The sequence below is a fragment of the Ochotona curzoniae genome, unplaced genomic scaffold (genome assembly GCF_017591425.1).
Source record: "Ochotona curzoniae isolate NIBS_2020 unplaced genomic scaffold, NIBS_Ocur_1.0 contig_50, whole genome shotgun sequence".
Taxonomy (NCBI): domain Eukaryota; kingdom Metazoa; phylum Chordata; class Mammalia; order Lagomorpha; family Ochotonidae; genus Ochotona; species Ochotona curzoniae.
The window spans coordinates 77298-101592 of record NW_024466446.1 but is presented as its reverse complement, the minus strand read 5'-3'; the positions used below and the strand labels follow the sequence as shown (position 1 = coordinate 101592).

The following is a 24295-nucleotide window of genomic DNA, read 5'->3' as shown; positions in this document are numbered from 1 at the left end:
TCCACTTAGAAGCCCGTGTTCGCCTCCTGTTTTATTCTGTTTGACCCTTTGAGTCCTGAACGACGTCAAAACATGAAAATCCTAATGTAAATAGTATATATCCCAAGAAAAGACATTCTTCTCATTTGAAAAGGACGTCAGTCCTATAAGTTTTCTCATGACTTATAAAAATATTGACTTAGCCCATTAGATTTGGAACTGTTTTCCAGAATGAGAAAACTAGAACATATACTCTTGAAAAATTTGAAAAAAAACAGTTCGTTAGACAAGAAACCCAAATATGACAATCAGGAAATGTGGATCATATAGAGTAGATCAGAAAAAATACTCCTAGGTTCAGATATTGAAAAAAGTGTGTATTTGTCTTTAAAGAAATTTGAGACTGTGAGTTTTAAATTTTAGATGGTGGTTTAGATTTTCCTGATGCTATTACCTTGGCCAGGGAGTATATGATGTATTGATCAGGTGCGAGACAACTTAGAACCTTCAAAAGGACTTGAGTAATGGTTGCTGCACAGTCTCTAAATTAAGTCAATTTAATATATAAGGAAAGTGAGTTTAGTCTCCTCTTACCCATGAACTTACTGTCTGCAGCTTATTATAGTCTATTGCAATAGAGATACTAAATAAAAAGCAATTCTGGTATTATGATGAAACCTTGCATTACCTTGCTCCATGGCACCTAGTAAATGAGTCAGCAGTTTGTCCAATGTATCCAATGGTGCCTGCACTGCCTACCTGCCTGCCTGCCTGGTATGCAGTAACCTCTTAGTTATCGGTTGGACTATGACAGTTTCAAAGTGCTTGAGTTCAAGCAGGCCTCATTTAATAATGGCCCTAAAGATCAATACTAGTGAGGCTGGTGGTTTAAAGATAGCAAGGAGAAGTCTGAGTACGCCTCCTTTAACTGTAAAGGTGAAAGTGCAGTAAGTCATTGGTACAGAAAGATCATATGCATGAAACTTTTATGACAGTGTGATTGCTCTGTTACTGTCAATTATCTCATGGTGTCTAATCTATACACTGAACTTTACCATAGAGGGTGTGTGTGTGTGTGTGTGTGTGTGTGTGTGTGTGTGTGTGTGTGTGTGTGGAGAGAGAGAGAGAGAAGGGAAATAAAGCCTCAGGACTATCCATTGTTTCAGGCATTGACTGGGGTTCTTGGTGCATATCCCCCATGGAATAAGGGGAACGCCTTGTTGCATATACCTGAATATCATGACCTGTAATGCTTTGAGTGTTTATGTGTGCCTGCATATATATCAAAATTTCACACAAAATTAGAAGCATTGCACTGGAATTGTCTATTCCTGACATTTGGGTTTTTGATATCCCATCCCTACCCAATTTTTTGGTAATGTTGGAATTGTTGATGAAAATTTTGTTTGACGCAAATGTCATAGCTCTTGAAACTTCTTGATCCAGTTCTGTGACTAGTTGAGGTGTTGCCTTGCACTCTACCTGTTCATCTCTCTTCGTACACCATCCCCACAGTCTTTAGGGCGACTTTGGCCTCTTTGGGCTGCAGAGCAGACTGCATATTCACAGCATGTACCTTTGCCCCGTGTAGATCCTCATTAGCTGCAGTACTTGGGGTCTTCCTGCATTGAAAATGTGCACTTCTAAAACTTCTGTGCCACCGGGAAAGAACTGGCTTTCCTTACAGGAAATTAATTGGGAAGCCTTCTAAAGGGACCTCGGTGCTCTCTGCTATAAGTAGTCTGCACCAAAGCCCCACATCCCTCTTCAAGCCTGCTAGGTTATTTTGTCCAATAGTCAAATCCAGTTGGACCCAAATCAGAAATATTTTGAGAAAAGTATTTTTTTAAGATGGTGTGTATCACATTTAAGTGACGCATTTACTGATCAAACTGTACTCTGTAAAGGCATTTCATCTTTCAATATTGTGACTTGGACTCTAAACAGCATCCAGGAAATGGCCGGCTATTTTTAAAAAGTAATATGATATTTCCCTTAAAATCTCACATATCTGAAAGAGAAGCAATCAATGTTCAGTTGCCTCAAGTTTCCCATTGATTGTTTTGTCACATTTGAAAAGCACTTACAGTTATGGGTGCATGCTTAAACTTTAATTCCCAATCAATATTGTGATCTCCATTTGAGGTCTGCTATACATATAATCCAGAAGTAGCCTGAGTTCCCAATCCAAAATGGGAATAATTAATATTATGGTTCAATAGGGTTTATGAACCTTTTATTTATATAATGTCATGCTTTTCTCCTTCGTGTAGTTAAAGGCAAACAACAAATGGAAAATTCAACTTTTGCCATGATAGATGATTTTAGCAGGCCTAAAAATAGTTTTTACAACTATTATGATATACATCCATTAGCCTAGACTTGGCCTTGTAACCACTTAATATAGCTACAGGAAGAGTGGTTATTCAAAAGAGCATTTAATCCCACAGCTAACTAGAAGAGAAATGCCAAAAGTATAGCTAACAGAATTAAGATGGAAGAAAATAGAATTAAGGTATTTTCTGCAAATAAATTTCACATAGCATAGGGGAGGAAGTGGGGCCCTTAGACCAGTCTCAGTTGCTACATTTTATATGCTGAATTCTTTTTGTGTGGCATTATATTTGCAGTTCATACTTTACAGGCAATGCTGTGCTAGACTCTCCAGAACTTGTACTTGACTTTGAAAGTTACATTTAAACTAATCTCCTATATCCTGGTTAGTCTACTTCAAATTAATTGAATTCTTTAAAAATCACTATTCTTAAAACACCCATGTGCTCCAGGATAGGCCAAACTTCCCTCACCTTCCCTCTCCACAAATTGACATCAAACTTGATCTGCAGCTTGCTCCTACCGGAACTGCTGTACAGGATGGGTCTCTTGACTGCAGTGCAAGTCTCTCAAGGCTGTTCTTTTTGGAGGCTGTTCTTGTGTTCCGTCTTGACACCACATTCTAGGCCTCCGCCTCCCTCTGCCTGGAGTCTCACTGCACAATGTAATCATTACAGCTATACTTTAGCAGCTTTGCCCTACAACCAGGAGTGGGGCCAGTCACGTGACCCGGCCCTGCAGTGCGACTCAACCTTCAAACAGGCTGAGTTTCAAGTTGATAATTGTATGTGGCTTGCAAATGATGTGATAAATGTTCAGATGGCATTTGGCAGAACAAAGCTCCCACACCCAAGCTTAGGACCTTGAGTTCTTCGCTTGTTCTTCTTAGTATAAATATTCTCCTCTTAGATTGTAAACCCTTGAACAGAAACCACAGCTCACTCGACAGTTTCCCATAGTATCTTCCAGAACATTTGTGTTTTATTTGAATCATACATTTCTAGTAAAATAAATGTGTTAATTCAGGTTTACATAAAGTCCCAAATTGAAAAGCAAGTAGGAGTCAGTGTTCTCTAATATTAAAAGTTAAAAATGATAATAAATTACCAGCCATTGCTGGTCATGAAGCGTCATCGACAGATGCTTTGTTCGTGGCCTGAAGACTAACAGATAACCTTGTACTGTTGTTTTGGTCCGTGCTCCTTCACAGACTGCTCAATGACTTTGACCCAAAGGGTAACTTGTAAGAGCGACTTAGACACAAAATTCAGATAGTGAAACACATTTGATCTTAGGGGGTGGAGAAAGAGATTCTGAAGTTATATATTGGAATATATTACTGAGAACTTTGAAAGGCGTGTTACACATAGACTAAGAGACACAAAGACTTGGTCACATGCTTGAATTCTATGATAGGCCTAACAAAATGTGATTAATGTTCTAATCTTTATGTTTGCTACTTTGAATGAAACTGCACTACAGTGCAATGAAGGGGAGACTTTGGAAGCTCCTTGGGCTATATTCTCGCTGTTTAGATACAAAGCCTGAGCAGCTAATACAATCTTTGCAGCAGAACGAAGATAAACTTAGCAGGTGTGAGTAAATCTGATGCAAGTCTCACAAGCCTGAATTAAAGGCCCAGGAAAGGCACCAGGCTGGGTTTTGTCTGGAGTTTTATAGAACAGTATAAAAAGGACATTTAACTTACAGGAAAAAATAGTGATTTAATAGTAGGATATTAGCATATTGGGAAAGAGGAACAACTAGTGAAGATCTAATGAAAGGATGAGAAACAGCATTTTAAACAACATGCATTTTGCTGACGTAGCCTTGTGTTAAGATCAAGTTTGAAATGTAAGGAAAGAAAGTGTGATTCAAGTGTGAAAAGCATTGTGAATAAAGTTGTGCTAAAAAAGGAGAGCATACTGTTTGGAAAACAAATTAGGCAAAGACATAGGATAAACTTCGATGTCTCACATTTCCTTCTTGTCAATTTCAGGCTAAAACAGTTCTTTATAACTCTGAACAGTGTCTTGTAAGAATAATTGTGTTGGTATGAACAGGGTGAAGTTTATCCTCTACCCCATTCTGTAGTAAATCACAAATAGTATATTCATATTTGAATGTTATAATCTTATCCATGAACGACTAGTTACTGAAGGTCCTTTGATTAAATTTTCACTTATTTAACTTTTCTGTTGAAATGAGCATCCTTTCATAGTTGAGATGATATCGCACACAGCAAAGCTTTCACTGTTGCCTGAAAACCGTTGTTATTTCAGATACAAGCATCATTTTCAGGGTTACTTTCTCCAGTCAGTGTTTCTTTAAATATATATATATATATACACACACACACATATATTTAATTTTTAAAAATTATTTGAAAGGCAGATTTACAAGGAGGGGGAGACAGCGAGAGAAAACTTTCATCTTCAAATGTCCACAATCCTAGCTGGGCCAGTTCAAAGCCAGGAGCTTCTTCTGGGTCTCTCAGATGAGTGCAGGGGCCCAGCGATATGTACCATCCTCCCCTGCCCTCCCAGGGCATTGGCAGTGAGCTAGATTGGAAGTGGAGCAGACAGGACATGAAATGGCACCCATATGGAATACTGGCACCACAGCCAGAGACTCAAATTGCTATGTCGTGGCATGGCCTCCAGTCTGTATTTCTAAGTGTTGAAATGACTGTATATCTTCATCAAGCTTAGAAGTACTATTATATTTTAAGGCCTGCGGTGGTAGCCTAGTGGCTAAAGTCCTCCCCTTGTACATGCCAGGATCCTATACAGGTGCCAGTTCATGCCCCAGCAGCCCTAGTTCGTATCCAGCTCCCTGCTTGTCACCTGGGAAAGCAGTCAAGGACGGCCCAAAGCCTTGGCACCTTGCACCCATGTGGGAGACCTGGAAGAGGTTCCTGGCTCCCAGCTTCTCATCAGCTCAGCTCCAGCCATTGCGGCCACTTGGGGAGTGAATCAGTGGATGCAAGATCTTCCTCTCTGTCGTCTCCTCTTCTCTGTATATCTGTCTTTCCAATAAAATAATAAATCTTTTAAAAAATACTACTGTATTCTAGTATGTAGGTACATTTATGTACTCTGCATCTTTCTGAAAAATGCCAGAAACAACTAAAATGTTCAAAGAGGAAGGGATAGGTGTCATTTTAGTGCCGCATCATGCTAAAGTTTAAGCTTATCAAAATGTCAAAAATTGTTGCCTGTGTTTTAATCCGTCTCTCTGCTCCTACAGATCTTCATAAACAACGAATGGCATGATTCCGTGAGTGGCAAGAAATTCCCTGTCCTTAATCCTGCCACAGAAGAGCAAATATGCCTGGTTGAAGAAGGAGATAAGGTGAGTGTGCAATAGCGAACTTCATTTTATGCCCGGTGTCTCTCTCACCGTATTGTGTTCCCACACTCTATTGCAAGGTCAAGAAGACAGAACATGAAATAAGACTTCTAGGACAATGTGAGAATTTCCTAAGTTCTGTAGCTCATGAATGGCCTTCAAAGCATCACAGAACAACGGTGGGCTGATGTCCTGGTTTTGAGGATAATTGGTCCTACTACCTCTACTACCTTCCCCTTCTCAGTTGGAATAGTGTGTAGATTGGTTAAATACACAGATTGTATAAGAATGACTTGATCACAAATTGTAAAGGAGACAAATCTTTCATTTGCAGAGAATTTGACAGTTGTCAGATGAAACTAGGACAGCAGCTAAGACAACAGACGACATAGAGCTTCCAGACTGACATAATACCAAATTATTTTGTTCAAGTAAATTAAGGCATCGATGCTTTTAAAATGGAGTTTTAAGGTAATTTAAACTGAAAAAAAAAATTAAAACTCTAGCTCATAACATTAAAGCCAGAACCCAGTAAGTTTTTCTAACCCTAAATTATTTTAATATTGATGGTAACCCACTTCAGCCGCTTTTACAGCTGATTCACGATGGCAAAACAGCAGAGTTGATTAATCCACCAAGGTGACACTGCTAGCAAAGAATAAAATCTATGTTGTAATGCCATGCTTCTGACCACAGCCTGTGACGGGCAGTGCTGCTGTTGTACCCTGTAATGGTTAGAGAAGTGCTACACGGTGACATTAAAAAGCTTGGAATGTGAGGAGAGGGAAAACCTCCAGAATATACTAAGTTTATGTATTTCTGGGGTGGGAATTTGGCCTAGCAGTTAAGATGTCAGCAGGGATGCCACATCCCATTATTAAAATGCCTGGTTCAAGTCCTGGCTTCTTAAGAATGGGAAGTAAAAAGCAGTGTTCACTCATTGGTTCCTGATCACTCACCCGAGAGCATAGGAGTTGAAATCCGGGCTCTTGGCTCTGTGTGGTCCAGAGCAGCTGCAGGAAGTGTTAGAGAAATGAACCAGCAGCTGCAGACGCCTGTGCAATCTCTGCATCTATCTTCCTCATTATTATTAAATATTAAATTTCAACATCTAATATGAAAATTGCCTGATTTTCACTTGTCCCAATATTGCCATACTCTGCAAAATAAGAATGTGTAAAATGCTTGTTTCTCCGAAAAGATTGCTGGAAGATGGAGGCAGCCAGTGCAAGGGTGACACCACATACTGGGCACAATGCTGTGGTCAGCTAAGTGTAGCCATCATCCAGTCTCCTTCTCTGAAATGACACAGCTCATTGCACTGAGCCATGCAGACACATCTTCAGCTAATTATAGATACAGCAGACTCTTCTGGATTTAGAGAAAGACCCTGGATTCAGATCGTAGTGTTGTCAGAAGAAAGCAAGGCTCAGGCCTTGAAAGGCAGGAGAGCAGAGCTTAAAGCAAAGGGGTCGATAATTTGAGAAATCAAGGCAGCAGACTAGACCCCTAGATGACCCCCTTTCAGATTTCACTTCCTCTATACACCCAGGAGTGTGACCAGTGCTCCAACTGGGCACTGCCTCAGGGAAAAGTCAACACCCAACACCTGATAGTATCCAACCCCTTTTTCTTAGCGACCTATGTCCCGGGCCAACTCCTCTACCTGTTTCGCCCTCACCAGACCCCGTGCCTCCCCTCAGACTTGGCTTGCTGGTCGCTCGCGTGTGTGTGTCCACTGTACAGTCCAGAGCACCCGGTGCCAGTCTGTCTGCAGCAAGAACAGAGCGACTGTGCTGGTGTGCTTCACCTTGCTTGAGCTCCTGCACCTTTTCATGTGGAAGGCGGAAATGGAATTAAAACATATGCAGGTTGTTGACAGTGCCAGCTGCAGAGTAAAGCCTCAGTAACTGCAGGCTTTCCCCGTTTCAAACCTTCTGGGTGGCTTGCTCTCTTCAGTGTCATTATGGTACTCGGTACTTGCTTGTGTTAACAGCATTTACAGAGCTATTGTTAGTTTGTGTAAGGCACAGCACCCAACCTCATGTTTCTGGTACACTGTCGATAATATGTCCACGAAACATTGTTTTCTCTCCAGCTTTGAGTTTCCAGGTTTCCCCATGCATCTCCTCCTAGGAACTTTGTATTAGATTTACCATTGCCTAAGGCAGGATGCTCAAAACTGAGCATGTGTCAGAACTCCCTGCAAGTCTTCTTAAAGTGCAACTGGTTGAATTCCACTTGCTCCCCAAGTGTATTTAGATAACCCCAGAGCAGAGCCTAGAATATGCATTCCTGCCAAATTCTCAGGTGATATTGACATTGCTGTTTCACATGGTGATTGGTAAACACATTTTAAGAGCCTCTGGTATCCTGGTTGAATCCTGACCCAACTCTTGTTTCTGCAGGCTGTTGAGGAATGAACCAACACATGAAAGATCTCTCTCTTTAATTCTCTTTATGTCAGATAAAATGAACATACACAGGTGCTTTATAAAACATAAAATATTAACTCATAAGTAATACTGCCTCTCAAACATTAACGGTTAGTAGGGGTTGTGTTTTGACACAATAATCAGTGATTGGCAGGGTGAAGGTCGCTTTGTACTTCTAAGAAATGCTGCAAGTTCCAACTTGAATGGAGAAATGGTGATGATCCCTGGCAGGGTGCTAGAGAAGGCCCAGAAGGCCCAGGCTTTTGCCTGTGCTGTATGAGCCATACCCAGAAATCCAAGGTGTTTTCTCACATTCAACAAACATGAATGAACAGCTTTTTGGAAAAATTATCTTGATGTTTACGTAGTTAATCAGTGTGGGAGGGATTAAGGGTTATTGAAAAATGGGAAGACCACTGTTTACACACTTTGTTTTTCCTTCAGTATCTGGGGGAGGGGGGAATATGATGGACGAGACCACGCCCAGCCTCCCCAGTACCCAATGTCATCCCAGGGTCCCTGTTGTGGGGTGACTGAACAGCTTTTAAGTGAATTCAGACAGTCTTGGCTCAGGACAATGACTCAATTAGCTAATCCTCTCCTTGCAAACACCCGGATCCCATATGGGTACCAGTTCATGTCCTGGCTGCTCTACTCCCCATTCAGCTCCCAACACCTTGGGACCATACCCATGTAGGAGACCTAGAAATTCCAGGTTCCTGGCTTCACATTGGCTGAGCTCTGGCCATTGCAGCCATCTGGGGAGTGAACCAGCGGATGGAAGACCTTTCTCTCTGTCTCTCTAAATATACCTTTCCAATAAAAATGAATAGATCTTTAAAACAAAAATCAAAAGAAACTCAGAAGGTCACACATTACTTCCAATGTCTCTAAGTACTTGAGTGGCTCCAGATGGGGAACCTTTTTTCTTTCCAAAGACCATTTGTGTATTTATAACCTCATTTATGAACCATAAAAATCATCATTTAAAAAATTATCATGACGCAGAGATTTATTGAATTTCAAATTGCACCTAGAGTTGTCTTGGCAGAACTAGACCCCATGGTTTCGTAGTCCTTTTATATTGCACTGGCAGGATATTCCCTACTCCCACTAATGAGTTTGGATAGAAGTGAAAATCAACAGAGCTAACTGGACTGGAAATGCACCCACCCTCTCCCTCTAGCAGTATAAATTCTAAGGAAGGACACTGTGAGATGGTTTCTTTACAATGAGTAGGAAGAAAAGCAGTCTTGATGCTTCAGTTCTGGAGCCTAGAACATAGTTTTCCTTTGGCTTCCGAGCTGCTGTTAGTTCCATCAGGGGAACACATCTCCACACCTGAAACTCCAGGGGCAGCCTTGTCAAGTAGCCCAAGAATTTCTCTTGGCACCATTTGCAAAATTTACCTTCTTAGGCATGGTAAGGGAGAGGTCATGTTTATAGCCAAAGCTTTAGAATGTCTGATTTTTTATCTCTTGTACTCATTGGCAATGACTGGTCCTCAGATAAAAGACAAGAATTAATATCCAGTAAAATTCTAAATAAGGTCATAATAGTAATGGAATTGGCTGGACATTCGATTACTCAAATTATTTGTAGGAAGTAACTGATTAATATTTAGCATTCTTAGATGAATTTTTAATTATTTAAATGCCTTCAAATTAAAACTTTTTTTTTCTTATAAGTTTGCCTTCAGACGTACAGCAAACTCTAACAGCCTTATTCTGGGAAAGGCACGAACCTAGTAAGTTACAGACTTGGCAACCTAATATTCTGGAACTGACTTTTCAGATAATGAGTCAAAAGACTTTAGAGACTTAATTTATGAGTAGACTGGAGCTAACAATGGAATTGGACTGCCCTTCAGTGGTTTTATAAAGAAGGGAGGCCTGAACAAACGGAAGTTACAAAGCAAAGCCCAGATGTGGGTGGGAACTGTTTTCTTTCCACTTCAGTGGCTCTTTCAGACTCTACTGACTAATCCTGCTTTTAATGCTACAGTATGACCTGACAAATAACTGGTGGAGACAAAGGTAAACATCCACTAAGAAGGGTCGGTGACAGGGGTAAAAGCAAAGCCGTTCTGTTTCCTCCATCTGGACCGAATATGGAAATGTAGAATCAGGAAGTAATTAAAGAATGCAGTCCTTCCTCAGCCACGCTTGAGAAGCAGGCCATGGCTGGACATCACCTGGAAAGTGAACGTACGTTCAGCTGCCTTCTAAAAGCTCTGCCTACAAACCAGGAGCATTTTCACTGTGATAGGATGAAGTGTCGTGATGATGGCAAACTGTTTTCTAGCTAATGCAAAAATGAAATTCAGGAAATGCTGGTCTTGGAATTAAACATCTAATAAATGGTAGTCCTGCAATTTGAAGCAACAACAACAAAAAAAGCCCTTCTGTTTAGAAGTTTGGAATATTGCAACAGTGCTTTGACATAATGGAATCAATTAAATTATGATTTATATTATGCCAGTATCAGTAAATTGATTATGTAATATATTCCCTTGTACAAAATTAATGTAACATAGCAAGCTTGTAGGATATTAAAATCATTATAAGTTGGCCACCTTTTATGGGCCCAGAAGAGTAAGAAATTGTTTAGCTTATAATAGGCAGCAGTAAATACCCATTGCAAGGATATTATTAATGAAGTCTTATGAAATGATAAAACTAGATATCGGTCATATCTCCATCAGATTCTGATTCTACTGTCCACTTCATGAGTCAAGGACACCTGTACACCAAGAGCCATGATACATAACTGTAACATAGAATATATACCTCTAATTCCAAAGTTAAAATCTTAAACCGTGAACAGCATGATGCCATAAGTAAACAATTCTACACCTGACCTCATGTGATGAATCTCACTCAAAGACATAGCAAAATATTGCAGAAAAGCCAGGCATGGTAGCCTAGTGGCTAAACCTCTCCTTGCAGGTGCCAGGATCCCATATGGGTACCGGTCAGTATCACAAATATTTCACTTTCCACCTAGTTCCCTACTTGTGGCCTGGGAAAGCAGTCAAGGATGCCCCAAAGCCTTGGGACCCTGCACTTGCATGTGAAATCTGGAAGGGGCTGCTAGTTTCAGGTTGGATCAGCTCTGGCCATTGTGGACTAAAAATCTCTTTTTCCTTCTCTCTGTAAATCTGCCTTTCCAATAAAAAATATTTTTTAATTATTGTATAAAATTGTCAGGCTATGTAGATAAGGTGTAAATGAAACATAAATGGTTTTCATGTTTAGACCCAGATCCCATGCACATGTTATCCTCTTATAAACTCAAGTATGTGAAACTTTCTAAATGTAAAATATCTAGAATCCAAAACATTTTTGAGTCTAAGGATCTTGGATAAGGAATATTAAAGCCACGGTAACTGTGGGACTGTAAAGGAATGATCCTTGTGCCTGAATCTCAGCAGAACCCTCACAAGTATCCATTTTCAGGGGGATTAGTTTGGGGATAAGGCAGGTTGTGACACTTTAGCCGGGGCTTTAAAAGAATAATTGTTTGAAACTCTGAGGGAAAGAGTGGGAGAGAGTAATTTTCATCTGCTGCTTCACTCCCCATTTGTTGCTGCAGCCTAAGCGGGGCTCCTCAGGAGTGGAGAGCTTCTATCGGTGCCCCACATGAACGCAGAGGCTCAACCCCCCGGGGCCATCCTCTGCTGCATTGCTCTTCCCGTCGGTAGGGCTCGGATGGTGAATATCTGAGACCTGAACCAGTGCCCACATGGGATATAGGTGCCACAGGTGGTGGCTTTATACTCCGCACTACAGCCTGGACCCTGATCTGGGTCTTAACTTTTGAAAAACAAAAGGAATTCTAAGTTTTGGTAGTAAGGTGATACCCAGGAATGTTGGGTCTTCGAAACCAAGCCATGGGAGGTTGGCTTTGAGTCTGTAGATAAGAAAGAACAGTTTCCAAGTTGCAAAAGGGAAAGTGATAAATTAGTTGAGGAAAATTAACTTGATAGCAATAAACGAGGGAGCTTAGAGTAGGACAGAGTAATCTTGAAATATGAAATAATAAGAGGAAACTGGAAAGAAATAGGTATTCAATTTCTGAGACTTAAGTTGCTGACTGTAGGACTAGACAGCTCCACCTGTTCATGAATGCTTACCGTATGTTACGTGGATAATACGCTTCGAATATTCCCTTATTTAGTTTTCAACACAAACCTGAGAGGTAAATAACCTTGATTGCTTTCTGTATTTTTCACTTATCTGCGAGGGAAGCAGATCTATAAACGGAGCCCCCACGCTCAGGTTCCCTCTCTAAATGCACTCCCTGACTGGGGGCTGAGCTGGCCCAACAACAGGAGTCGGGGTTGCAAGTCCTGTCTCCAGTGAGGGTGTCGGGACCCAGTCACTCGCACCATCATTCGGTACATCCTGGAGTATACCCAAGCAGGAGGCTGGTCAGCGCGTCAGCCACATGTCAAACCCAAGTCCTGTGTTGTAGAATATGTGCATCTTAACCACTAGGCTTGGTACCAGACTCACCTCAACTTTAGAAACAAGAAGATTAAGAAAGTTATGACACAAAATAGTTTACCTTAGGATGGCCAGACCTTAGCATCCTTGCTTCTGCATTGGTGTGTACTGCATGGCATGGAACCTGTGACCAAGAGCTGCATTTGTCCTGGAGGTGATGAGATTTTATGTTATTATTTCCTAAAAAAAAAAAAAATACCTGTGCTATCTAAAGACGATTCACAGTATGCAAAATGCTATGTGTAAGTTATAAGCAAATACTGATTTAAACATCTGTGGATGTTGGTGCCTAACGGGGGCTGTAGAGTGAATCTCCGTCAAATATCAAGTAAATTCATTACAGCATATCCTAATGTACTAGAGTGATGATTTTGTGAGATTGGATTTCAAAAGGCCATCTCCTGACTTTACTGTTGTCATTCCCAGGCTGATATGAACTCCATAAAGAATGACGTTTAACATAGCTTTAGATAAAAGGATATTTTGGAGATCAAAATTTATGTAGTAAAATAAGGGTTTGAAATGCAAATATGAGTTGACTTGGTCCCAAACTCCATATTAACTACTGCTACTCTTGGCTGCTTTGAGCATGTTAGATAAGAATGTTTCTGTCCAAAGCAGCATTCTCTAGGGCTGTGTTTCCCTATGGTGGGACTGTTATCTCAAAGCCAACATCTCCATATCTTTTGGGAGATAGGATGGCAGTGGTGGCCCTTATTTCTCTAAATCTGAAGCAACGGGACATGGAGCAGAAGGTCCCAGTCGAGAGCGTGACATACAGAGCTGTTTCAATCCAAAGCAGCATGACTTTTAGTAGCCACAATCTCAGATTCTTATGGCTTACCTTTTATCTTAATACAAAGCCTAAATGTAGGCAATCAACTTGACTGAATGTCCAACATGTGGACTGCACTTCTCAGTGCCTTTCTTAGCAAAGGCAGCAACAGATACACGTGTGTTGCATATGCTTGTCACTCTGTTAAGATAAGATCTGTATCTTTCAGGAAATCGGGCCTCTGTCGGGTAGGTGGAGCTCATCATTCTAAACCTTTGGCAGGCATGTGCAACATGTTACGTTTGGGATCACTCAGGACACAATGATTGCTTATGAAGGGTTCATTGATGGCTAGGTTTATTGCCTTTGAGTTTGGTTACACAATACATCAGTGTACTAATTTAAATTCCCTTTAACTGTTAGGCGGATATTGACAAAGCTGTGAAGGCAGCAAGACAGGCTTTTCAGATTGGCTCCCCGTGGCGTACCATGGATGCTTCTGAGAGGGGACGGCTGTTGTACAAGTTGGCTGACTTAATCGAAAGAGACCGTCTGCTGCTGGCGGTGAGTACTCACCAAATGGGGAGAGATCAAGTGGTCCCCAAAGCTTTCACTGTTGGAATGAGCAGGTGCTTTGAGCAGCCCACGTGCCGTTACGTATCTTCCACTAACTGGAAAGCTGCATCCCAGCTCTTGGATACAACGGTGAACCACTGAACTTCCGGTCACTTGGCACTCTACTTCACAGCTGCACGGTGCGAACTCCTGTTCCCATAACGAATTATACAGGCTAAACTGGCAACGCATGAGTCAGATTGAGGAAGAAACGCTCTCACTCTAGAACTTCAGCAAGTCACATTCCAGTGTTGAATATGCTAGAATAATACCCTAGATGTCTCAGTCAGTCAGTTTCTAGTAGAAAAAAAATGATCAAATTTATTAGTGATTTTTTTCCCCTTAGGAAAAATATTTTACAAATGGCTCCCATTCCCTTCTTACACCTGTTGACCTCTGAATGATACTGTTTATAAAAAGGCAAAAATAAATCCTACAATCATTAGTATTTGAACAAACATTATTTTTCTGTGAACTGACTTTTTTCTTCAAATACATTGTGACCGTTAAATCAGTGTGCAGACCTTACCAGGGAAGGTGGATGTGTCCTTGCTTTTGTTATTTCTTATGAAAATTAGAGTGAAGTCGATTTAATATCAGTTAATATCAAGATTAAATTTGAAAGTAAATTTTGTTACCGCTGCAGTCTTTAAGTAGCAATAACAGAGGGCTACACCTTAAAAGATATTAGCATTAGCAATTTAAGTAATCATTTATTACTTAAAGATTCAGTGTCATTTAAAATATACAAAAAACTGACCCAGAAGACTGTGTACAATAAAACTGTATTAACCAATGTGTTCTATGAGAGGTAAAACAAATTTGCAAAATTTGGCTTCCCTCATTTATCTGATCTGTGGAACGTTCTGCCTAAATTTGTGATCTGAAGAAAACCTGCCCCAGCCCTTTATGCCTGGGATCCTGAACTTTACAGCCTGAGCACTCAGATAATAGTGCTGAAACCGGAAGTTTCACCTTTGAAAATTATGTTGAAGAAACCTCTTGGGTAGAAGAGTTGTGTTTTACTAAATTTTATGTGACTAAATTAGCCCTATTCAGATAGAATACAAAAGTCAAAAATGCTGACTATTGGGCTGGTCAATTCGTCATTAACCCTGAGCATCACCATAGCGGGAGATGATCAATAAAATCCTGTTGGCACTCTGACCCTCGGAGATCAGACATCATTCTTACGAGGTCTGTTAGGTAGCCAGTTGTGCCCAGTTTCTGGATCGCCAACCAGCCCAAGGACTCAGAAATGCAGGAAGGGGCAGAGCAGAGCCATATGCCTTCGATCTGGACCCTAGCGTGACCTTAGCAAGCTACTCCAGCTCTTCCTTTGAATCTCTTTTAAAGAAGAGGTTAGTCAGATGACTTCATATTTCTTGCATTTCCAAAATTCTCCACCCTATGACTATTTAAAATCCTGCTTATATGTATCTTTTTCATTTAAAATTTTTCTGGGATTTAGATTTAGGATTTGATCTATTTTTCAGACGATGGAGTCGATCAATGCTGGAAAATTGTTTCCCAATGCGTATCTGATGGATCTAGGAGGCTGCATAAAAACCTTACGCTACTGTGCAGGATGGGCTGACAAGACCCAGGGCCGCACCATGCCAGTTGGTGAGCAGCGCTGGGGAGCCAGTCGGGGTCGGGCAGAGGGTGCACGCATCTCTACAGAGCTGAACAATTTCAAACTCTTCCTTTTAAAGATGTCAGCCAAATAAGGTAAAATTGTTTTCCCTCTGACTTTGAGATAATGCAGTTCTGAACCTGGGAGATATATTAGGATTCATCCAATGATTTTTAAAGTGGTGTTAGCAGAATCACATACTACATAGAATATAATCCTATGAGTAATTTAGAAAATATTAAAATAAAATTGTTATGGACAAAATGATTTGAGACCACTTTCTCTCTAGGGACCCAAGCTTTACAAAGCTGGTCTCTGTGGAATTACTTACTTGGGTTTTATTCCCTAGTGACATTTATATCCTTTCCATAATGTAATTATTTAAGCCTCTTTGCTTGTTCCTGCATGAGTCAGTTATGTTCATCTGTGCCTGGTCAAACTCAGAAGAGACCAGACTAATTAAACAAATTCACATTGATTTGTTTCAAATAGTTTCAAAGCAAGATGAGACTGTATTTATAACCTGAACCAGAAATCTGTGTGTGTGAATATGTGTGTATATGACGGTACTTTAAAACATTCATGGAAAAAAGCAATGAAAAGGTAAATCATTTTGAAGAAAAATTTGACACACATGCATCATTTTTTCAAAACACGCGTTTTTCCATGGACATTTTTAAGACTTCTCACATGGATAGATATCTGTATTGTTGTTGTTGTTGCACCCAGATCAACACAGCTTTGAACTTTTATTTCCATGGACATTTTGAAGTACCCTTGAAGGTGGTATTTGAGGAAGGATACATAAATGAAAAATACCTCCTACAAAAGAAGCTGAGACGCACAGGCAGAATTTAACCCTTATGAAAATGTACTGACCTTGGGAACATAACTGGCCCTGGCGTACTGGAAGATCATGATGTGTTGAGGTGATAGCCAGGAAATTCAAAGGGGAGATGGCCATGGCAGTATCACGCAATGTGACTAATTTAGAAACTGTCTTACTTGTCTCTGGAACAAAATGAGGGGGAAAATGCTTAAAGTACAAGTAGGACTTGATAAGGAGCCTTGTCTGGGTGGCAGCCATCAGGTTCCTGTGAGAACTGAGACTGGACGAGACACGAAGGCCAACAAAGCCCTGAGGACAGGCAGGCCCTTCCCTGGAGCACCAGAAATCAAGCAGCTCTAGCTGAAAATAAATACAGCAATCTGCTTTATTGTTTGGTAGGCAAAGTAAACCCACTTCAGAGCAAGCAGTGGGCGATGCTGCCAATGCACGGGAAGGCACCTGTTTATTGTTCTGTTCTACATCAGGGTACTTTAAGCAGTTTGTGGTGGTAAAATATAAGTCTAGTTTGTGTCAAAACTTCAAGTGCATGCACATTTTTTAACATACACTTTTTGTAACGTTTTGAAGGTTCTCATGTATAATTTTTAAAAATTCTACTGAAGATAGGATTTTCAGCAGCCAGAATCTCATTTCAACACGGTTTTTGTCTTAGAAACTTCCAACCTTCTTTCTCATTCCATTCTATGAATTTTTTTTCTTTTTTTCTTTATTTTTTTAATTGTTATTAACATTGTATTATGTGATACAGTTTCCATTCTATGAAATTTTAAGAATAAAAATGATTTTGAAGCTAGGGCTGCTGGGTGTTGGGAGAGTTGATTACCTTTCAGATTTTATCCAGTTTTGCACTGCTTCCATTACCTGATTCATGGACATGGTTCTGAATTATTATTTAAGGCCTTAATTTTTCATTTTGCAAAATCATTTCCAAGCCACCTTAGTAAGTGCACAACACACTGGTCTATATGTTATTCTGTGTTTCCTTCCCCAGATGGAGACTTCTTTTGTTACACAAGACATGAGCCTGTTGGTGTCTGTGGCCAAATCATTCCTGTAAGTTGGTCTCTATAGAATCAACACATTTTTTAAAAGTAGAATTCAAAGTATACTTAAGAATTAAGCTTGATCCAACCCAAGTGGATGCTTAGGTATTTGGTCAGTATAGGATAATGGTAGGACTTACTGAGCCTGATATCAACATGACTGAACATCATAGATGTAAGTGAGGAATCAAGAAGACTCTTTGTTGAGCATATTTTAATATTATATCATCAACAGATGTTAGCCTGCTACTGCACGGGCAGTTTTTAAAATGTTGCATTACTCGAAGAGCCACAGTTGCAGATATCCTTAGAGACGCGTGGTAGGCCCCCCGCCCACTCACACTCCTCACACTCCAGTCTCCTCCTTGAGGCGCTCTCCACGGAGAAGAGTGGCATGTGGAATAATACATGTCCAGATTCTGAAGGACATTTTTAAATTATAATGGAAGAAATGAGGGCTGGCCCTGTGGCAGATTAACCTGCCACCAGTGACACTAGCATCCTAGCTAATTACTGGTTCAAATCCCAGCTGCTCCACTTCCAATGCAGCTCCCTGCTGGTGTGCCTAGGAGAGCAGTAGAAGATGCTTTTTCTCCAGTAAGATTCAAATGTGACCATTATCAACATCGTGTTTAATGAAATTGCTTATTTATTCAAAAATTGCTGCAGAATGTATTTAAAAATCACAAAATCCTGAACGGCAATAAGAGCTAATATGTTTAAGCAAGTGGCCCATATTTTTATGGTTTAATTGAAAAGGCAGAGTTTTATAAAGAGAGAGAGATGTTGTGCCCACTGGTTCACTCCTTAAATGGCCACAAGGGCCAACGCTGGGCCAGTCCAAAGCCAGGAGCCTGGATCTTTATCTTGATCTCCCATGTGGGTTAGGGCTTTGGGATTTGGGTCATCCTCTGCCGCATTCCAAAGCTATAAGCAGGAGCTGAATTAGAAGTGGAGCAGTGTGAGCTCAGACCAATACCCATATAGCATGCTGGTCTTGTAGGTGGAAGCTTAGCGCACTATACCACAGCACTGGCCCCTGATCCACATTTTCTTTTAATCTTCAGGATAAACTTCTGGGGCAGTTAGAGATGATGAAAGCAGCTTGAAAGCAAGTAACTTTGCTGGAGTTCACACAGCTGGTGCGCAATATGCTGAGATCTGAATCTTAACACTTGGCCTAAGGACCCTAGGCCATTTGTTCTTAACAAAATGTTTGTCCTGAATATAAATTCTACTAAATAATACTGAGTAAATAGTTGTAATAAGTGATGTATGGGAGGAGGGGGAATAATCATACTTCTTCAATAAATAGCTTATATTGTGCTTGATAATAAACCAAAGATTGTGGTGACAACACTTGGTTCCATTTTGTTTGGCTCTTCTGCCCATCCCACCCCCTCTTGCACACTTGGTTTAGTTAGGGCTTTCCAGAATTATTTTAACATCTGCCGAGTGTGTAACGTGGAAGCTGTATCAGCAAATATGCCTCTCATTGAAACAAAAGGCTGATTGTTGTTCTTGCCGTTCAGTGGAACTTCCCTCTGGTCATGCTCATCTGGAAGATCGGGCCTGCGCTGAGCTGTGGGAACACAGTGGTGGTGAAGCCTGCGGAGCAGACGCCCCTCACGGCCCTGCACGTGGCGTCTCTAGTGAAAGAGGTGGGTCTCCTGAATGAAGAGGCGTACCTCCACTCGGGAGCCCAGATTCCAACAGGCAGGTCTGCCATGCCCTGCCCTTAGGGTTATTCACAACTCCTCGTCCAGCGGTGGAGACATAGTACAAACCACTGGCGGAGATTCCAGCCACCAACTCATGTGTTTCTGCCCAAATACAGAGAGGAAGCCAGCCACAACCAAATGTTAAAATGCTGTGTTACTTCATGAGTGCTATGAATAGCCTGGTGGCTTCTGCAGATTAATTTAGCCTTAAACTTTTTTTTTTTAAGCTTAAGCCCACCTGAAGCTAAGGCCATTGTTTGCCAATGTGATGGGTTTTAACACTGTGCTTCATGCTGTCTAAGCATTTCTAATGAGTGCATTTGCTTTTTTATTTTGGCTTCCTCTGCGTTTATCTTCCTAAAACAGTGGGAGAATATATGAAACTTTCAACTATCTAGATCCTGTTAATACAGATTTCCTACAAACCATTCATTGTCCTCTGGCATTCCTATCTTAACAAAACTTTAATAAGAAACATTAGTTTCTAGAAAACTGAAATTAGGAAATTTAAACCCATGGCTTAAAAATAGTCTTTGCTTCAAATTTTAAAAAGGCAAAAGAGATGTCAAAATGAGGTCTTTCGGTGCCAATAACTTGATTTGTTTGCCTAATTCAGGGACCAAAGGGCTTTCCCCCTAAATCCTTCCACTGTGTATAACCATTGATGCAATGATGACATTTATCGATCGTTTTATTGACTAAATAGGCTAATGGGAATTTGCAACTGACCTGTTATGCTCTGGCCAATAGAGAACTAAACATGGAAGATTGTCTCCTCTCTTACTGTACTAACAGGGTTAATAAATATACGTGGGTATTTCTTAGTAGAAGAGCTCCAGGATTAGCTAAAAGCAGCAGCGTTAATCCCATATCCTCTTCATTTTAAATTCCTCTAATGTAACTGATTTTGCTTTTGACCTCTTAGGCAGGGTTTCCTCCCGGCGTGGTAAACATTGTCCCTGGGTATGGGCCAACTGCAGGAGCCGCCATCTCCAACCACATGGATGTCGACAAGGTTGCCTTCACCGGATCCACAGAGGTAATGCCAATGGCTTGAGCCGCTAGTCCGGATTGTGTGAGTCTCCAGGCATCAGAAGCATGTCTGATGTAACTATTTAGGAGCCTTCTTTTAAAGGGTTGGGTCCTTCTTCAATTCTTCAAGTATGTTTTCAGCACGTAAGCAGACGTATTTTGGGTGAAATACTTACTACAAACTCAGAGGGACAGGAGTGAATGCTAAGGTGTTCATTATCTTTACTGATGAGAAATAGGGTCATGTTGACCTTGCTGTAGATTAGTAAGGTTTCTGATAGAAAATATATATCAAACCATAGTGATCTGTATGAATTCCTGTAATTTCATCCTGCAGATGATGAAAATCCAATTACAGAACCTCAGCCTTAGCTCCTTATGTGGGCCACTCTCTCAGGGCCTTCTGGAAGGGAGCCAGAGTTTAGGCTTTCCTCGCTGTGTCCTTTGAACTGGCCTAACTTTTCTGCTTGTCTGGATACTGAGTGGTCATTCCAAGGCCTGGAGAACAGGGTCTTAGCACTGTAAGCAGAAACAAGACAGAAGGTGGAAGATAGAATTTGCAAGAATGGAGTCCTGTTTTCTTGAGAGAACTTTTTGTCCTAAGCAAAGGAAGTGAGCTCATACTGTATCAGGCAAACATAACTGTTGTGTCATTCTATTCTATTATGTGAATTTATTAGATACCTTGTAAAAAAAATGTGATCCTATTGTTGTGTGGGATAGAGTGAATAAGCTAAGCCCCCCTTAAAAGCTGCTGTCAAGGAGGAAATACAGCAGAATGTGAAAAGTTACCAAGATGAGTGTGGAGGGTTGCCAGGGGGTTCATAGAAAGGGATGGTACTGTCTGGGTGCTAGAATTCTCTCTGAATTTTGAAAATTGGTTGCTTTCCTAACTCCTGAGGGACTGAGAAGCGAGTGAAAGTGAGAGAGAGTGAGTCAATTTTAGGATTACTTTAAAATCCTAGTAAACCACTGCAATGTAAAGAAACATTTATAGTAAACAATTAAAATGGTCAAAAAAAATCAAAGTTTATCAGGTTTTAATAAAACTAAATATACGAATATGTATGTTCTCTTCATTTTTCATAGACACACAGTAGAAAAAGTTTGCATTTTACTAATCTGTAGGGAGTTAATAGGGAGGGAAAATCCGCCTTACATTTAGAATTTACTACAGACAAAATGACTAGGATTGTCTCACATATGGGAAGGAATTAAAAAATGACCACAAGTTAAAATCCTTGCAGAGGATGTAAATGAAGCAGCCTACACACTCTTTGGCCTGCATTCTGGCCTTGCCCTGTAGGGACACTACGTCCATCCTCCAGTTGGATCCCATCCCTGCTCATTTCTCCAGTTTGTTGGCAGCCGGGGCTGGCAGTTCTTGATCCCAGCATCTTAGCTCGGCAGTGAACTGGGACACACTCTGCCAAAGCCCAGGCAACCTCCGAGTTCAGACACTAACTACATTTCCCTGTTGTGTTTCCTCGAAAACTTATGCATCCTTACTTAATTTGGGCTTCTTCCTTTGTGAAACAGGGAGATGAGTATCTATCTTACTAAGCTGTGTGTGGGCACAATGGCATGAGCCAGAGCAGTGACACATTTTGGACCCTAAGGAGCAATCAGGCAGTGGCCTGGCTGGCACGCAGGTTCTGGACTCGTTGTGGGTTTCTCTTCCCCACCCATGAATTTCTCACATGAGTATTAAAAGTAGATGAGAAAAGTTTCCCTCCCATATGATGTTCATGTGTGGCCATAACCTGCTCTACTATTGCTCTTCCTCTGGCTTCCAGCTTATCTCCAGAGCCCTAGAAGCATCTTGAATGTGAAGCCCTCCCATCTGTATTGTCCATGATACGTAGGCACGAGGGCACACACCCTTGGCCTTGGTGCATATCTCACTTGCTCGACTATGCTCAGAGAATGCCTTGTTCATTGCTATCTCTATGGGCCAGTACGCTACTTCTGAGTAAGAACTAAGGCATTAACTTTGAATAACACAGTTTGAAAAGATGCATGTGTACATGCGTGCAATTAGTTCCTAGGAACCTCTTGTTCAGTTCTCTTCAGGTATGTTGCCTGGCTTCTGTGAAGGAACTTGGCAGTGCCACCAAAGAGGCAAACCACACATTGCATCCTTTATAGCCATGAGAGCCAGGAGACCTATCCTAATAAAACTTCTGATAAAGTGAGAAATTTTATGTCCCCACTTAGACTTGTTTGAGACAGAACCCTATCTCCAATGTGTAAGAGGAGGTATGGTAAAACATTTCTCTGGCCTTTTGTTAATTCATTCCCACATAGGAACGTCCAGATTTCATGGAAAACCCTATCTACCAATAACTTCATAGACCCTGTCTTTTCTTTTTTGCAGATTACTTTGAGAAAAAATGATGAACGTTAACTTTTTTCCAAGTAAGGGAATCCAATGATAAAATAGAGACAAACATATATGTGTTCTTGCTCTGGTTTTAGCTGGGGTTGGGAAGACTCGAATGAGCTTTTTATTAGCTATTATCTGAAGTTGGCAAGGCTGTGACCGTTCCTCCTGACCCACATGTCCAACCATTCTTTATGCTTGTTCTTCTGCCATACTCTCCTCTCCTTTCCCCGAGACAAAAGTTTTCTACTTTGAGTTCCTTCAATAAATCTATTTTTTTTTAATGGAGGAGAAAATGGTGAAGAGAGAATTTGGGTGACTAGTTGAGGAAGGCAAAGAACATTATTCAGAAAATAATAACTTGTAATCATTTTAAATGAAAATTCAGTTTTTGAAGTGGTCGTCACAAATAGGCTATGTGAAGAAATTAAGAAACAGAAGAAATTCCATACTGTGTTTCCCTAATGCAAGCACTTTTAGTTAAATTTTATGAAATTGCTTTAATCTGTGAAATGTTTATACAAAATGAAAAAATTAAGAGATAACTTGACGTTCAAATCCATGCTGCGCAGTAGCAGTTCGACGACCACAGGGTGAGGTGCGTACTCAGAAAGCATCTGCTTTCGGTTGGCTTGATGCAAATACTCCATGAAAACTTGATAGATTAGGAAAACCAAAGAATCAAAAGCAAAATGTTTTGTAAAAAGATAAAAAGCAGGGCCTGGGGCAGTAGCCTAGCAGCTAAAGTTCTCACCTTACATGCACCATATGAGCGCCAGTTCTAATCCTGGCAGCCCCGCTTCCCATCCAGCTCTCTGCTTGTGTCCTGGGAAAGCAGTGGAGGATGGCCCAAAGCCTTGGGACCCTGCACATGCACTGGAGACCCAGAAGAAGCTCTGGGCTCCTGGCTTCAGAGTGGCACTACTCTGGCCATTGCAGGCGCTTAAGGAATGAATCAGTAGACAAAATGCCTTCCTCTCTCTGTCTCTCCTCTTGTCTGTATATCTGACTTTGCAAGTAAATAAATAAATCTAGAAAGATAAGTGAAGATGAATTTTGTGGATTACAACACCATTAAAAATCATAAAGAATTAAGAAACAAAAATTTTAAATAAATTTTTGAATTTTAAGATATATGAAATAGTTAAATAATAAAAACCTATAAATATGTACATAATATGCAATAAAATATAAAAAATAAATATTCAAAATTAAAGAGATGAAAAAGATAGGTCAGTTTTCAGAGATGGAGAAATAAAAACAGCTATAGGAAATAATCTTGATTGGAAGTGACCCCAGAGAGAGAACCGTAAGCTGTGTCTTTCTCTGAAAATGGGCAGAGGACATTGAAGCCAGGACTGAAGGATTCCGACATACTGAAGTCATAGTACAGGACACAGGTGCAATCTTTCCAATTTCATTGTTCAGAAAATGCTTGCATCGGAAGGGAGGAGAAATGGGTTTAGCCCACGATGACATAACCCATTGGGGGCTAGGTATAAAAGTCATGGTTACTAAGGGAGTGGATGGAAGAAAACAATATGAGGCAAGGTTAAGAAGGTTTCATGAAGTTTATTTCAGAAGCGAGGAAAAGCAAGGGCTATGCATACGTAGAGCCCTCAGAAAAGGATGC

The 24295-nt window shown here is 40.7% G+C and overlaps 1 protein-coding gene across 1 annotated transcript in view; it reads left to right on the top strand.

Moving 5' to 3' along the window:
• Positions 1-24295, top strand: part of ALDH1A1 (aldehyde dehydrogenase 1 family member A1) — a 41472-nt gene that overhangs the window by 5747 nt on the left and 11430 nt on the right. Inside the window, exons 2-7 of the mRNA XM_040988762.1 lie at positions 5563-5667; positions 13806-13946; positions 15494-15623; positions 17475-17536; positions 19059-19187; positions 20173-20286. Of these exons, the coding sequence (XP_040844696.1) occupies positions 5563-5667; positions 13806-13946; positions 15494-15623; positions 17475-17536; positions 19059-19187; positions 20173-20286 (681 nt within the window). The remainder of the gene's footprint in view (positions 1-5562; positions 5668-13805; positions 13947-15493; positions 15624-17474; positions 17537-19058; positions 19188-20172; positions 20287-24295) is intronic.